The sequence below is a fragment of the Bos grunniens genome, chromosome 17 (genome assembly GCF_055505025.1).
Source record: "Bos grunniens cultivar Pamir isolate PY7600 chromosome 17, Bosgru_T2T1.0, whole genome shotgun sequence".
NCBI classification, from domain to species: domain Eukaryota; kingdom Metazoa; phylum Chordata; class Mammalia; order Artiodactyla; family Bovidae; genus Bos; species Bos grunniens.
The window spans coordinates 3,120,363-3,134,778 of NC_141181.1; the positions used below are offsets into that span (position 1 = coordinate 3,120,363).

Genomic DNA, 14,416 nt, shown 5'->3' on the forward strand with positions numbered 1-14,416 from the left:
TCTGTCTGCAATAGGTCTATGACCTTAGGTTTGTATGCCTACATAAGCGCTTGCAAAACTGCATTAAAAATATCTCCTTTTAAGAGATAAAGCAAATGTAGCAAACAATTGTTTAATCTAGGTGAAGGGCATAGAGGTATTCATTAAACTGTTCTTATAATTTCTTCGTAAAACTGAAACTTGTCAAATAAAATGTTGTTGGAGAAATAAATATAATTCAGTCAAAAGACAAAGCCAAAAAACATCACCTGTTGTTAGGAGAGAAATGGTGCAATGGTTACTATTCATACCAGTTAAAATGATTTGCATAAGCTTAAGACCCAGTGTAATCACCTAGGAAATAAAATACTTGAATAAATCATGGGTAATATCATGCTCCTGATTGCTGTCTTATATACTTAAGAACAGTTAAAAATTCATATAAAAGATGATTCTTCTCATAGAAAATTGGGGAAAGGACCTAAAAAGAAACTCTCAAAAGAAGATAGTCAATGGTCATTAAACATTTTAAAATCTTGCAGTCACACTAGTAATTAAATATGTGAAACTTAAAGCAATTGTCAATATTTTAATCAGCATTCAGCATTCATGAAGGAGGAGAAAATAAAAATGCAAACACCTCTAATTCTGTGTGCCAAAGGTAAATCAGTACAATCTTTATGGAGAGTTATTTGGCAATATTGTAATTTAAAAGCACTTAGAATGCCAAAATCCTTTATTTTCTCTAGAAATTCTGCTTCTAGGAATTTATTCTAGAAGGAAGTAGATAAAAACTTATAGATAATACAGATTATATTTTACATGCAAAAATATGCTAATCACAGCATTGTCCTTATTAGAACAAGGTCAGAAAAATCTAAATGTCTAATGAGAGACATTTGTTTAAAAAAAAAGATTATGTGGCACATGATGGAATATCATATGGCCATTAAAAATCATATGATAGAAAATTATAGAAGAATATTAAGTAACATGAAAAAATTTCTATGACACAATGTGAAAACTTCAAGTTCTAAAACATGCACAGGATAACAACAGCAATTAATCAATCTATCAATAATAACAACAAAAATCTATCAAGATATTAATTGCTTCCCTGTTGAGTGCTAAAATTAGAAATGATCCTACTTTTTTCTGTATTTCGCAAAACATCTAACATGTTTAACACAACATCTGTATAACACAAAACATCTACACAACATGGCCCATGCTGTGTAGGGCCACCCAAGGCAGACAGGTCATGGTGGAGAGTTCTGACAAAACGTGGTCCACTGGAGAAGGGAATGGCAAACCACTTCCATATCCTTGCCTTGAGAACCCCATTAACAGCATGAAAAGGCAAAAAGATATTATGCAGTCCATGGGGTCGCAAAGAGTCAGACACAACTGAGCGACTGAACTGACTTATTTACCTTTTATGCAGATTACATCATGTGAAATGCTGGGCTGGATGAAGCATGGGCTGGATGAAGCACAAGCTGGAGTCAAGATTGCACGGAGAAATATCAACAACCTCAGATATGCAGATGATACTACTCTAATGGCAGAAAGTGAAGAGGAACTAAAGAGCCTCTTGATTAGGGTGAAAGAGGAGAGTGAAAAACCTGGCTTAAAACTTAACATTTAAAAAACTAAGATCATGACATCTGGTCTCATCACGTTACCGCAAACAGATCAGGAAAAAAGAGATACAGCGACAGACTTTATTTTCCTGGGCTCCAAAATCACTGCAGATGGTGACTGCAGCCACGAAATTAAAAGATGCTTGCTCCTTGGAAGAAAAGCTATGACAAACCTAGACAGTGTTCTAAAAAGCAAAGAGACCACTTTGCTGATAGAGGTTCACATAGTCAAAGCTATCGTTTTTCCAGTAGTCATGTATGGATATGAGTGAAAGTGAAAGTTGCTCAGTTGTGTCCAACTCTTTGCAACCCCACAGACTATACAGTCCATGGAATTCACTAGGCCAGAATAATGGAGTGGGTAGCCTTTCCCTTCTCCAGGGGATCTTCCCAACCCAGGGATTGAACCCAGGTTTCCCGCATTGCAGGTGAATTCTTTACCAGCTGAGCCACAGAGGAAGCCCATGGATATGAGATTTGGACCATAATGAAGGCTGAGCATCAAAGAATTGATACTTTTAAACTGTGGTGCTGGAGATGACACTTGAGAATCCCTTGGACAGAAAGGAGATCAAACCAGTCAATCCTAAAGGAAATAAACCTTGAATATTCATTGGAAGGACTGAAGCTGAAGTTGAAGCTCCAATACTTTGACCCCCTAATGTGAAGAACTGACTCACTGGAAAAGACCGTATGCTGGGAAACATTGAGGGTAGGAGAAAAAGGAGACAACAGAAGATGAGATGGTTGGATGGCATCATCAACTCAATGGACATGAGTTTTACTATTATCTAAAGTAATAGTACTACTTTCATTATTTAAAACCATAATTAGGGTCTTCCCTGGCTGTTCAGAGATTGTGACTCTGCACTTCAAATGCAGGGACTGCAGGTTCGATTGATCCCTGGTCAGGGAACTAAGAACCCACATGTGAATTTGTGTGGCCAAAAAAAAAAGGAAAAAAAGCAACAACCCACAATTGATGTTAAAATAAACAGAACTTATTCCCTTTCCTAGGTTTAGCCGTAACACACCAGCACACTGTGACTTGGTGCAGAGCTGCACGGCAGAGGAAACTCAAGGAGGGATCATCAAATCACACGGCACAGTGTGGGGGTGCATAGTGTTCAGAACCACAGCTTCAGCTCTACGTACAAAAAGGTAGGTAGCATCTCTCATTTGTTTCTACACCTCAGAAAAATTAAAAGTCCAACTAAAGAATCACCTGAGACTGATAGATACCAGAGTAGAAATAGTGGTTCAAGTATTTGGGGATCATGTTGCTAAACCCAAACTGGATCTTAAACATAAGCAGTGGTTATCTGTGAAGTCACGTAATCTCAAAGATGACCTCTTTCTCTAAATATTGCCTCATAGTCACCACTTGAGTGGAAAAAGTGCTAGATAAGAAAGACAGGAGTCTCTGGAGAATGCAAACACAGCCTGACTCACTTGTTCTGAAGTCCAGCCACTGATCAGAATCTCTTAGGGTCATTTATTTAAAAAATATTTTTTTTCCATCTTCCCATGTAGAGACTCTGATGCAATAAACCTAGGTTGAGACCAGGAACTCTGTGTTTTAAATAAGTTCTGCAGGTTTAGATGATCATTGTACATGGTATTTCAGTGTGCAATGGTTAAACAGAAGTGTTGGCTCAACTACTGTGGTTTGTGATATGTTAGATAATCCATGTTTTTGCCCCACGTATGTTCATTTTAAAAAACAGGCCTTTAGTTATATTAGTTATCTGTTTTTCCTTGGTTCCTAAATGCAGAGGAATGGGAAGTTTATGTCCCAGGTTCATATATCCTTCATAGCTCTAATGAACTATATATGCTGTGCTGGGTTTAGTCACTCAGTTGTGTCTGACTCTTTGTGACCCCATGGACTGTAGCTTGCATGCCTCCTCTGTCCATGGGGATTCTCCAGGCAAGAATACAATACTGGAGTGAGTTTCCATGTCCTCCACAATTTGTTTTATACTTTCAGTCTTAATTGTATAAGAAATATGTTATAGTTCTCATGCGAAAATATGAAATTATTAATTTCAACTCATTTTTTATTATCTTCATAAAAGTCATGAGCTAAAGTTTTTAGATACTGTTTTATATACTCTAACAAGGGGACACTACCTTTTGACTGTATTTAAAAATTTAAAACTTGAATGGGCAAAAATCAGATATGTAACATTTTTTACCAAATGATACCTTCAGTTCAGTTCAGTTCAGTCACTCAATCATGTCCGACTCTTTGCAACCCCATGAATCGCAGCACGCCAGGCCTCCCTGTCCATCACCAACTCCTGGAGTTTACCCAAACTCACATCCATTGAGTCGGTGATGCCATCCAGCCATCTCATCCTCTGTCGTCCCCTTCTCCTCCTGCCCCCAATCCCTCCCAGCATCAGGGTCTTTTTCAATGAGTCAACTCTTCGCATAAGAATGCTTATTTCTTTCTAGATAGATATTACGTATTACCTAGGTGTGATCTCCATGTTTCTGATACCTGTACATTAACTAAGAATTGACCACAGGATTATCTCCTTTAGTGGGTTTTAATCTGTGGCTTTACTTTAAATTCTAGGAATTCACTCAGTCCTGAGTACATAAGGGGATTGAGCAAAGGTCTGAGGGATATTGCACCTCCCCATCCTTTTTTCCTTGGGCTTTTGCTATACTCAGTCTTGCTTAAAAATGTCTACTTTCAAGTATTTTGCATATTGAGTTTCTATGTGTACCTTTTTTGGGAAAATGTGTTCTACATTATAAAAGGTCTATCCAAGATCTTAAAGAAAATCCTAAAGGAAATCAGCACCAAATATTCATTGGAAGGACTGATGGTTAAGCTGAAGCTACAATACTTTGGCCACCTGATTTGAAGATCTAACTCATTGGAAAAGACCCTGATGTTGGGAAAGATTGAGGGCAGGAGGAAAAGGGGATAACAGAGGACGAGATGGTTGGATGGCATCACCAACTCAATAGATGTGAGTTTGAGCAAACTCTGGGAGACAGTGAAGGACAGGGAAGCCTGGCGAGCTGCAGTCCATTGGGTCACACAGAGTCAGATGTGACTTAACAACTGAACAATAAGGTCTTAATAATATAAGATTTATATATTTTAATATATATAAATGTATACATTATATAATATTTATAAATTTATAAAAATCATACTTTCTGACAGATGATTCTGGAATCAAAAATTAATAAGAGCTCATTACTAGCAAAGGAGAAAGATATGTAGACCTAACAAATGGCATTTAAATTAAGCCTTGAAAATGAACAGCAATTTGTCAGACGGTATTGGAGGAAAGATGCTGTTGACAACAGGAACATAATATTAAGGGGCCTGCCCTTTCCTGGCATGGTGAAAAATTCACTGTGACAAGAATGTAGGTGTATGGTGAAGGGGGACAGGGGCAGAAGACAGTGCTGGGACCAAGTAACAAACCATTTTCACTCCCAGCTAAGAAGCCTGGATTTTAACACTTAGATAACAACAAGCTAACATTAAGTAGGAAAGTAACTTGGTCAGAATTTTCTATGTTTAGCACAATTTTCTATTTTTAGTACACTTAATATACTCTGTTACATTAATTTATTATAACAGTAACAGCTTGAATATAGGTAGGGATGGGACAGAACTTATGGCAGGGAAACTGGATAAAAGGTAAGGTATGATGAGGAGTTAAGAGAGTGATGGCATTGCCATGATAGAAACGAACATTTGCTTAGATGCAGAGATGACCAACACGGGCTTCAGGACACTGCTTCCATGAAAATCAGGGGCAATGACCCTGCAGGAGGGAAGGAAGCCAGAGGGTCAGAGGGTTGTCCCAGGGCAGATGGAGAATACAAAGGGAAAGAAAATTTGAGTTGACATACTCATTTCCCAAGAAGTGGAAAGAAGAGAAATCCACTTCTGTTTTGGTTCTGCTGTGACCACGTGTAAAACAAAAACCCAATTGAGGCCAGTAGGCCAAATTTCCAGGGGCAAGTGCTGCTTGTTAGCTCACTGTTTCCCTCAAAAACCAAATGGAGAAGACTTGACTGGGACTGTGCTCTTGGTCTCTCTGGTCCTCAAGTCTACCTCCCTGCAGAGCAGTGACTTTTCGTGAAGCAGAGTGAGACGCTGAACCTTCAGGGTGCCACAGTCAGCTCGTTAGCTGCTTGAGGTTGTGAATGCTTCTCTCTGCTCACAGCTTCAAAGCCTAACTCAGTGACCACGTGGATTACAAAATAAGACACTAATTTATTGTAACATAAACCGGTTTAATGAATAAATCTTTTTGAGTTTTCTGTGATAGATCTTACATAAATAAAGAGAGGTTCAAAGTGGATTTTAAACACATGATTTTACTTCACCTCAATTTCTCTTCCTAATTTGAAACTTCTCACAATCCACTGGAATGGAAATTATGAACAGTGACTGTCCACAATCATCCTTTTAGTTACTTCTTGGTACACAATGGAAGTGACAAATATGAAAGAAAACCATGTGCTGTTTTTAATGTCATTTGTCCTAAAAACTTTTTCTGAAAACTCACACCAACTACATTTTGATAGCTTTAGAGAGATATAAGGTATGAAAAAAAATTTCTGATAACATGATATATAAAAATGTTATTACATGTGGAAGAATAATACTCTGTGTCGGGGGTACTATTGCTCTGGGAAGTAAGGCCTGATCTTCATGGACATCTTCTTCATTGAGTACCAGGAGCCCTGCCAGTTCATCCACACCACTCCATCGTCTGTGCCGTGCTTTGCCATGTCCCAGGTGTACGCTCCACCCCAGTAGTATCTGCCATTGGGATTGGCTGCATGACATCGGTTATACCACCATCCACCACCATCTTCTTTAGAACACTGCTTTCTGGGATCTGTAGTTTTCCTGAAAGGAAATTTGTTTGGAGTTATTACAACTGCAGTGCTCTCAAGTTAATTCTTTGCAAAGCCCACAGAGGAGTACTGGGTGCAATATTCCTTCCCTCTGATTCTATATGGAAAGTCACAATAATGCACCAAGGGCTTTCTGTGCCCTATAGCAAGAAAGGGAGATGACTGGGCCCATGTGGCAAATTCACCAATATTCATTATGTTATCCTGAAATGATAGCTTTCATATCTCTTAGTGTTACAGATTCTTAGAAAACAAAATAGAGGTTTCAAAAGACACAGTCCATGATAGACATACAGAAATCTATCTCAGTACTCACTACTTAGAAAGTAACTGTGCTCAAATTACAGTTGTATTTTTTATGGTTATGTAATGTTGGGTAAATTACTTAATCTTGCTACTCTTCATGTGTAAAATGAGGACAGCAGTGGCAACCTTATAGCTGAAGTGCTTCAGAGAGAGCTTAGTACAGTGCTGGCACACAGGAACTACCCAGGAAACGAGAGTCACTAGTCATGTTTGCTGTCATGAACGACTCCAGGCAGCAACATGAGCCGTGGCACTGAAAGCAGGAGAGAAGCAGCAGCACGTACCAGCCGTCGTTGTCTCTGTCGTACGTGCTGAAGAACATGCTGTTGTGGATGGTCATGGTCCGGTTTTCTCCCACCAGTTGAGAAGCCCCTTCTATGAGGGCATTGCCAGCTGTTCCTTTGTATTTGCTCACTGACAGTTGATATTTGTTGGCCTCATTCTGTACAGTAAATCCTTCGTAGAGTGCCGTCACCTTATCGCCTTTCCAGTCCTCCATTTCAATCAAAAGCTTTGTGGGTCCCATATTGGTAAGCTGGCTAATTCTGTCATTTCCAAGCCAATACTCACCTAAAGGAAAAAGAAAATAAAATCTCACCAAAAATAAAACCTTTGAAAGCAAAAAACTGCCTTTCCCCTCTTATCATTAGCTTTTATGCTCCTTTTGTAAATACTTCTTAACCTCCTAAAAGTCCTAAAAGCAGACTACCAACACTATATTTTTTAAACGGAAAAAAATCTAAATAAAGAATGGTCTTATTTTGTACTCCCAGTTGTTACCTGGTACACCACAGTATTTCTTCCCTTCTGCATTGGTTGCAATATTTCCAAATCCTTGTTTATATGGATCCCATTTCCTGCCAAAGTCAACACTACCATCTTGACGGTTCTGAATTACTGTCCATCCTTTGGTTGAAAGAAAACAAATAACACATATTAACCACTAACAAATAATGACCCTTTGGGGGCAATATCTGACTTCCTTGTCCATTTAATTTATGCCCACTGATATTTAGTGTCCTTAAATAGATATAATAAGGAAATAAATGTGAAAGGAAAACTTGAAAAATCTTTGGAAACTGCAAGTGCTTTATCTTTTACCCAAAACTGTGAATCATAAATATTTTATAACTTCTAAAATATCAGATTGTATTCCAAATCAAATGACTCATTGTTAGTTTTGTTAAAGCTAGATTTTATTTCCTGGCATTTTATGGTATCAAAATAATTTCAGCATAATAGTCAAAAGCTATCAAACACGTACCTCCTTTTTCCGTTTTCATATCACAGTATACTCTATATGGTTTGCTAGAATCCTCAGGCTGAATGAGGTACATTTCAGATGTTTCACCTCCATTCCTGATGATTTCCTCACATTCTGCAATCATAGGAGAACAAATTGTATTTAGGGAATACAACATCATTACTTTGTATTTAGTCACCAAGTTTGTAAGATAACTGATTACTAAAGAATGTTTTATTTTAGATATTTGAGGATAAATGTTACAGAAACTGATGCTTCCTCTTACTAAAAATCACACTCGTAATCTTCCAAGGGAGTGAAAAAGCCCTTCTCCACCTTTTATATCTTGATATCCATAAACTTCCAGAACACATGTGATGGAGAAGTCCCTGCATCTATCCATGGTTCCCATCTATTCAAGCAAGTATGTACATTACACCCATTGAGCTACCAGCATCATCACGCTGCTTCCTACTCTTCAAAAGCTGGTGAGTGCATTAGGTATGCTGGGGATATCTTCATGATGTGCTGAGAGGTACTTAGGATCTGTTGGGGGAAATCTACTGAACTTGTTTCAGTTCTCTTATTCTTAGAGAGTGTGAATTCTTCCGTAACCTTCTAGAAATATATTTTAACTAGTTACCTTTGCCAGACACCACAGGAATATTGCAAGTAACAGTACACGGGGTGCGGCAGTATTCCATCTGAGTTGAGACATCCGATTCTAATTTTTGTATTTTGCTTCTCAAATTCTCCAGAATTGAACGGAGCACACGAAGCTTAGTTGGGATATTATTCTTCACAGTCTCATCTATATATAACTGGTGCTTTTCCAGATGTGAGGAGTACTCGTTTACTACGTTTTCATTATCTGGAAAAATTGTGTAGGGATGGTTAGCGTTTTCTCTTGACGAAAAATTAAATGTATTCAACTATACAATCATGATTTTGATTTTGAGAATAGACTAGACTCGGGCATCGGGCAGTCGTGATATGTAGTTGCACTTAGGGAAAATTATTTGGTCCATGGCATACATAAATTAACATAAAGTATAGTCACTACACTAGTAATTTACCTTAGATTAAGGTAAAAATTAAGCCTAATGATATATTCAATAAGTTGTTTATTTATTTCTTTGATAAGGAAAAGAGAAAGCAGAAGTTCCATCTCAGAAGTTCAACATCTTACAGAGTACATACACTTAATTTACTTATCCATCTCACATAACTGCAGCAGAAATATGCAAGAGAAATGCCATGATTCCTTTGAAAAAATGTCCAGATTTGGGTAGGCTACTCCCTGAGATACCTATGGCCAGTCAGTCACTAGCTGATTCCTAACCACCAGGCCAATACCACTCGAAATTCAGATCTCAAGTTTCAAATGATGGGATCATTATTTGCAATTCAACTGAAGATATCATAGACACGTATATTTAAAATGTCAAAGGTTAAATCTATAAATGCTAAATTTTCACTCTGGGAATATATTGTCTTCAAAGTCATAAGTTTCTTATTGAATAAAAATAAGGACTCACAGTAAAAATTTTCACAGAAAATCATCCTTTCTGATGCCAGACTGGGAGTTAGAGTTGAATAGTGCTTACAAACTATTACATAGTATTACAATACTATTACTAGTATTACAATACTATTACTATTACAAACAAGCTGCAGGTGAAGATGCCTAAGTGAGGGCCTTGGGGTAATCAGGCTCATACTGAACTACCCAGGCTCATCTAGAGACCTGGATCTTCTCAGAACTGTGCGTTCCCATGGCACTCTGACAGTTTCAATTTTGTAATAGAATCAAACAGAAACCACAAGGATATCTACCTTGTACTTGATTCTGCCTTCCTTTCCACATGTTTTTTAGCAGAGTTATATATTGAAAGGTGGAAGACGAGGTCCGGGAAACAGACTCCACAGTATTACGTAAATCTTCTATACTCTTTCGGATTGGTCTCTCCTGTCTTACCAAAGTATCTTGCAACTTACATCCTGTAGGACACAACACACCCTATATACAAAGAAAATAGCCAACATCAGATGTAGGATTGAGGTATTTGCAAAACAAGCACATAGTGAAAATTCAATGATATCTTTCTTTATATAAGACCAGAAGTTCTAGACTCACCATTATAATTCTCTGAAGATTAAAAATAATCCTTACCATAGAACAAAGGTAATTAGGTATGAAAGTATTACCACCTGAACAGACAAAGTGGGCAAGTATGAAGAAGAGGGAACATCCTGTGTCCTGATTTGTAATCTTGGCTGCAGACCAAAGAAAACTAGAAAAGCACCCTTAGCCCAAGGCCCAGTAAGTTTATGTTCTGTATTTACATCCAAAAGAAGCAAGCAAAATGACAGTGATGGTAACGTGGGTCAGTGCTCATCAGGAAGACACATGAATGCAGGCTTCTCCACACGGGAGGCCCACGGCGGTCAGAGCCATGAGTGCACCCACCAGATCCGGGTCCGCATGCAGGCAGCCATCAGCATCAGGGGGCTTTCTCTCCACTTTCTTCTGGCCCACAGTTGCTGTGGCGGGACGAGCCCGATAGCCACCTCCGCTGATGGGAGGGGGCACAGGTCTCAGGCTGGGGGCCTCTTCCTTCTTCTTGTCATAGGGCCGATGACCGCGGGCATCCAAACCTACCTTCAGGGGGCCAGGCAGAAATAAAACGAAGAGTGTTGTGGAAAACTTGAGATGTAGTATTCCAACAGTCTCATTTTATAACTTAGGTTAGTAAACTATGATTTGCTTAAGGACCATCAACTGACTAGCTATTGTTGGCAAATCAATAGGTTCCTCAGGTCTCTTTAGTAAGAGCAGAAAGAAAAACAGTGCAAAGAGCTATTGTACCTTGAGGAGTTTTAAAAAGAGTCCTTAAAAAAAGTTGCAACAGATGATGAATAGCAATGAACTCAGATTCCTGAAATCTATACATTAGAACACACAAAATACTATGAAATCTATACTGTCAGGAGGAAAAAATGTTCTCAAGCCACTTGGATTACTAAATTCCAGTAATTATCACTTTTAATTTTTATGAACTGATTATTTCACTAGCTCTTAGTTAATAATACTTAAGTGGCAATATAGATTTATTAAAAACAAATGTATTTGTAATAAGACACCAATTGACTCTAACACGTTTGTAAAGGAATAAGGTATTCTGGAGTCAGACTACTTGGTTTCAAGTCTTGGCCCACACCACTTTCTAGTTCTAAAGACTGCGGGTGAATTACTTTATCTCTAAAATAAAGGTAGTCATAATATCTGCTATATAAGATGATTTTAAGGATTAAATGACTTACTGCATGTGACACCCTTAGAAGAGTGCCTGGCACATATTAAGTTCTCATTATTATCTTTATTGCAATCACACATAACAGTAACAGATACTACAGTGTAAGTGGCTTTTCCACTACTAACTCCAATCTTGTCTATTAACAAAATTGTCAAATCATTCTCATGAAATTTCTTACATGATTTCTTTATCAAATGCCATGATTTTCTCATTTAAAATAATTATTTCATTTAAATAATTCTTAGGTTATGTGCATTGCAATGAAATTATTTGCTAATTAAAATATAACATTAAAAGATAGTGAAGTGGAAAATATGCAATACAATGCAAAAGTGCTGGCCTGGATTAACTTTATTATCATCATACGGTCTTTGTCAGTAATTACACCTTTCAGGTAGAGAAGGAAATGGCAACCCACTCCAGTATTCTAGCCTGGAGAATTCCATGGACAGAGGAGCCTGGTGGGCTATACAGTCCATGGGGTCGCAGAGTCGGACACGACTTAACAACTAAACCACCACCACCACCACCACACCTTTCATTTTCAGGGTTTAATTAAAAATTAACAAAGGACTAGATTTGCACCAGAGACTAAGCTCAGCTATCTGGTGGGTCTAGAGGTCACTGAATGACTGTATTTGGAATTTTACTATCATTTATTCAGTAAGAGACAATACATTTAGTAGGAGAGTGCTAGGCTTTAAACCTGGCCAGATTCCCCTGCTTAACTTCTGAAATTAAACTACAGTATGTTATGTGTAATTGCAATAAAAATAATCATGTATGAAGATTTGTAGGAAATATATATTGTTTTGAAGATATATGGTCACAGTCAAAGATGGTCTGTTCTAACATAAATTTTATGAAATGTGATTCATCTGTTTATTACAAATCAAATTATAACAGAAGTACTTTCTTTTTATTTAGAGTATCATTAGAAAGGTAGCAATGGTAATCTAGCTTTACTAGAGAAAAGGAAATGAAAAATGTTTAAAAGAAATTATATGAATATTTAGGTTTATGAAGACCACTTATTTTTTAATAAGACCACTTATTATTATTTAATAACTAAAACTAGAAAATCCAGTTGGAAGGATAAATAAGTAAACTATCTCTGTGTATTTTAGTCAGTGAGCAGGAATGTAAAAGTGCTTAGCCTACTGCTTTATAAAAGTTGACTCTTACACATTCTTTACATTTTTCTTACCTAACTCAATTAATCATATAACTATCTTTTTATATGTATACTTTGATAATTAAAAGGAGCTATATATTATTTCAGGAGCTATATATTAGGTTCCATTTAAATTCAACAAATGATCCAAAATGAATCACTTCATTTAATTACTTTATTCACTGTGCACTTTTCTTTCTAGTGTGGCAGATACTATGTTATATACAGGTAATTAGATCAGGAGTCACCTGAAATTAAAATTTAAATTCTTAAAGTGTCATTTTTCTAAATGTATTTTTGTATTTTGACATCTTCAAACCAGTAGGAGTGATACTTGAGGCAAAACTGTTCTATAAATGAATAAACTAAATGGAGTGCTATATTTCATAACCATTAACAATAACAATATACAAATTTCTCAATAAAAAACAATTTTTAATCTTCTATCACAGAATGTGATCTATTTTACTTTTAGATTTAGTTCACAATTTTCATTTACCAATAGCCAATAATTTCAGGAGCTACATATTACCTTGCTTCACCAAAAAGCTACCCAGCAATTACAGCTTTTTTCTTTTAAAATACTGCTCTTTTATTTTATAGTCTGTGAAATTTTCAAGTTTTTGTTCTCAGATTATAAAAACATATTGCTAGAACTAAATGAAAATCATACTACTCGGGACAACAATCAAGAAAAGCACATCTTACCTTAGGTCTGTCATCTTGTCCCTGGGAAAATAAAGGTGATAAAGCAGAAAATGAGAAATTATTATTTTGTTTTTATGTAAGAAATACTATACAACATTCTTTAAATAAAATAGGTCCTAGAAATTAACAATTCAATTTCATGACTAAAATCAATGCTAATTTCATTAAAATTCAGATATGATTATGATTTGGTTATATGTTATATTAATAGTGTTAGTAAGAATATAATAATATGTAAAAGTCACCTCGTCATAGTCAGTAGGAAATCGGGCCTGAACTATAAAAGCACAGAAAAGTAGCAGTAATAGATGTTTCATGGTTTTAAATTTTTCGAAGTTGCAAGAAATCATCCTTCGCTTTGGACTTAACTGAGAGATCTTCAGTCCTATATATACCTGAATCCTCTGTTAGCTATCCCTTTTCAAGTGGTTACCTTCCTTAGTTAACATTTAATTTTTTGGTTCACTTGTTGACTGAACCATTTTATCCCTTAAGCAACATCTTCCCAGCAAGACTTATTTACTTGTCATACAATTGTTCTCTGTCGGCCAAGTTTAGTAACACCAAAGTTCCTCAGTTCATTTAATTGGACAATATGATGGGAAATTGGGACATTCCTAAAAGAGCTGTGTATTATATTTCCTGTAAATTAATGTGGATGCTACACAGGCTCCCAAAGAATGTATGAAGAAAAAAATACTTTTAATCTGAGCACAAAATATTGGACCTACTTACAAGGCACCCACTAACACTGTGAACTCACTAAAGGTTTACCATAAATGTTGTTTGGAGGTAATCCTGTAATTTAGTTTTTGAAAAGGCCACTAAACTCAAGAATTACATTACCATATGTTCATCTTATCTTTCAGACATTAATCAGAATAGCAAAATTAATATTCATGCCTTATGCTACGATAGACTAACATCAAAAAGAAAATGCAGTCATTTTTTGCTCTAACCAGTTTTCATATTTTGTTCTTTATTGATACATTAAAATTTTCAAATAATTGTAAACTGTATTAAAATGATTAGTAGATTATAGATTCCTAAATGAAAATCATTATTATGGTGACTGGATAGATATTTAAAATTTATTTTATATTATCTTTAAAACAATGTTATTTTAACATTAGTGAAGCCT

General features: G+C 36.5%; 1 protein-coding gene across 1 annotated transcript; it reads right to left on the minus strand.

The window, feature by feature from the left end:
* Window positions 1-5,876: 5,876 nt before the first annotated feature.
* FGB (fibrinogen beta chain) lies at window positions 5,877-13,635 on the minus strand. Its single transcript, XM_086346216.1, has 9 exons — window positions 13,521-13,635; window positions 13,276-13,296; window positions 10,547-10,738; window positions 9,913-10,096; window positions 8,720-8,947; window positions 8,098-8,211; window positions 7,614-7,739; window positions 7,118-7,403; window positions 5,877-6,519 (listed from the first exon to the last, which is right to left on the minus strand). Exons 1-9 carry the CDS (start codon window positions 13,623-13,625, stop codon window positions 6,288-6,290), a joined length of 1,488 nt encoding a protein of 495 aa, XP_086202342.1. The 5' UTR covers window positions 13,626-13,635; the 3' UTR covers window positions 5,877-6,287.
* Between the last annotated feature and the right edge of the window lie 781 nt (window positions 13,636-14,416).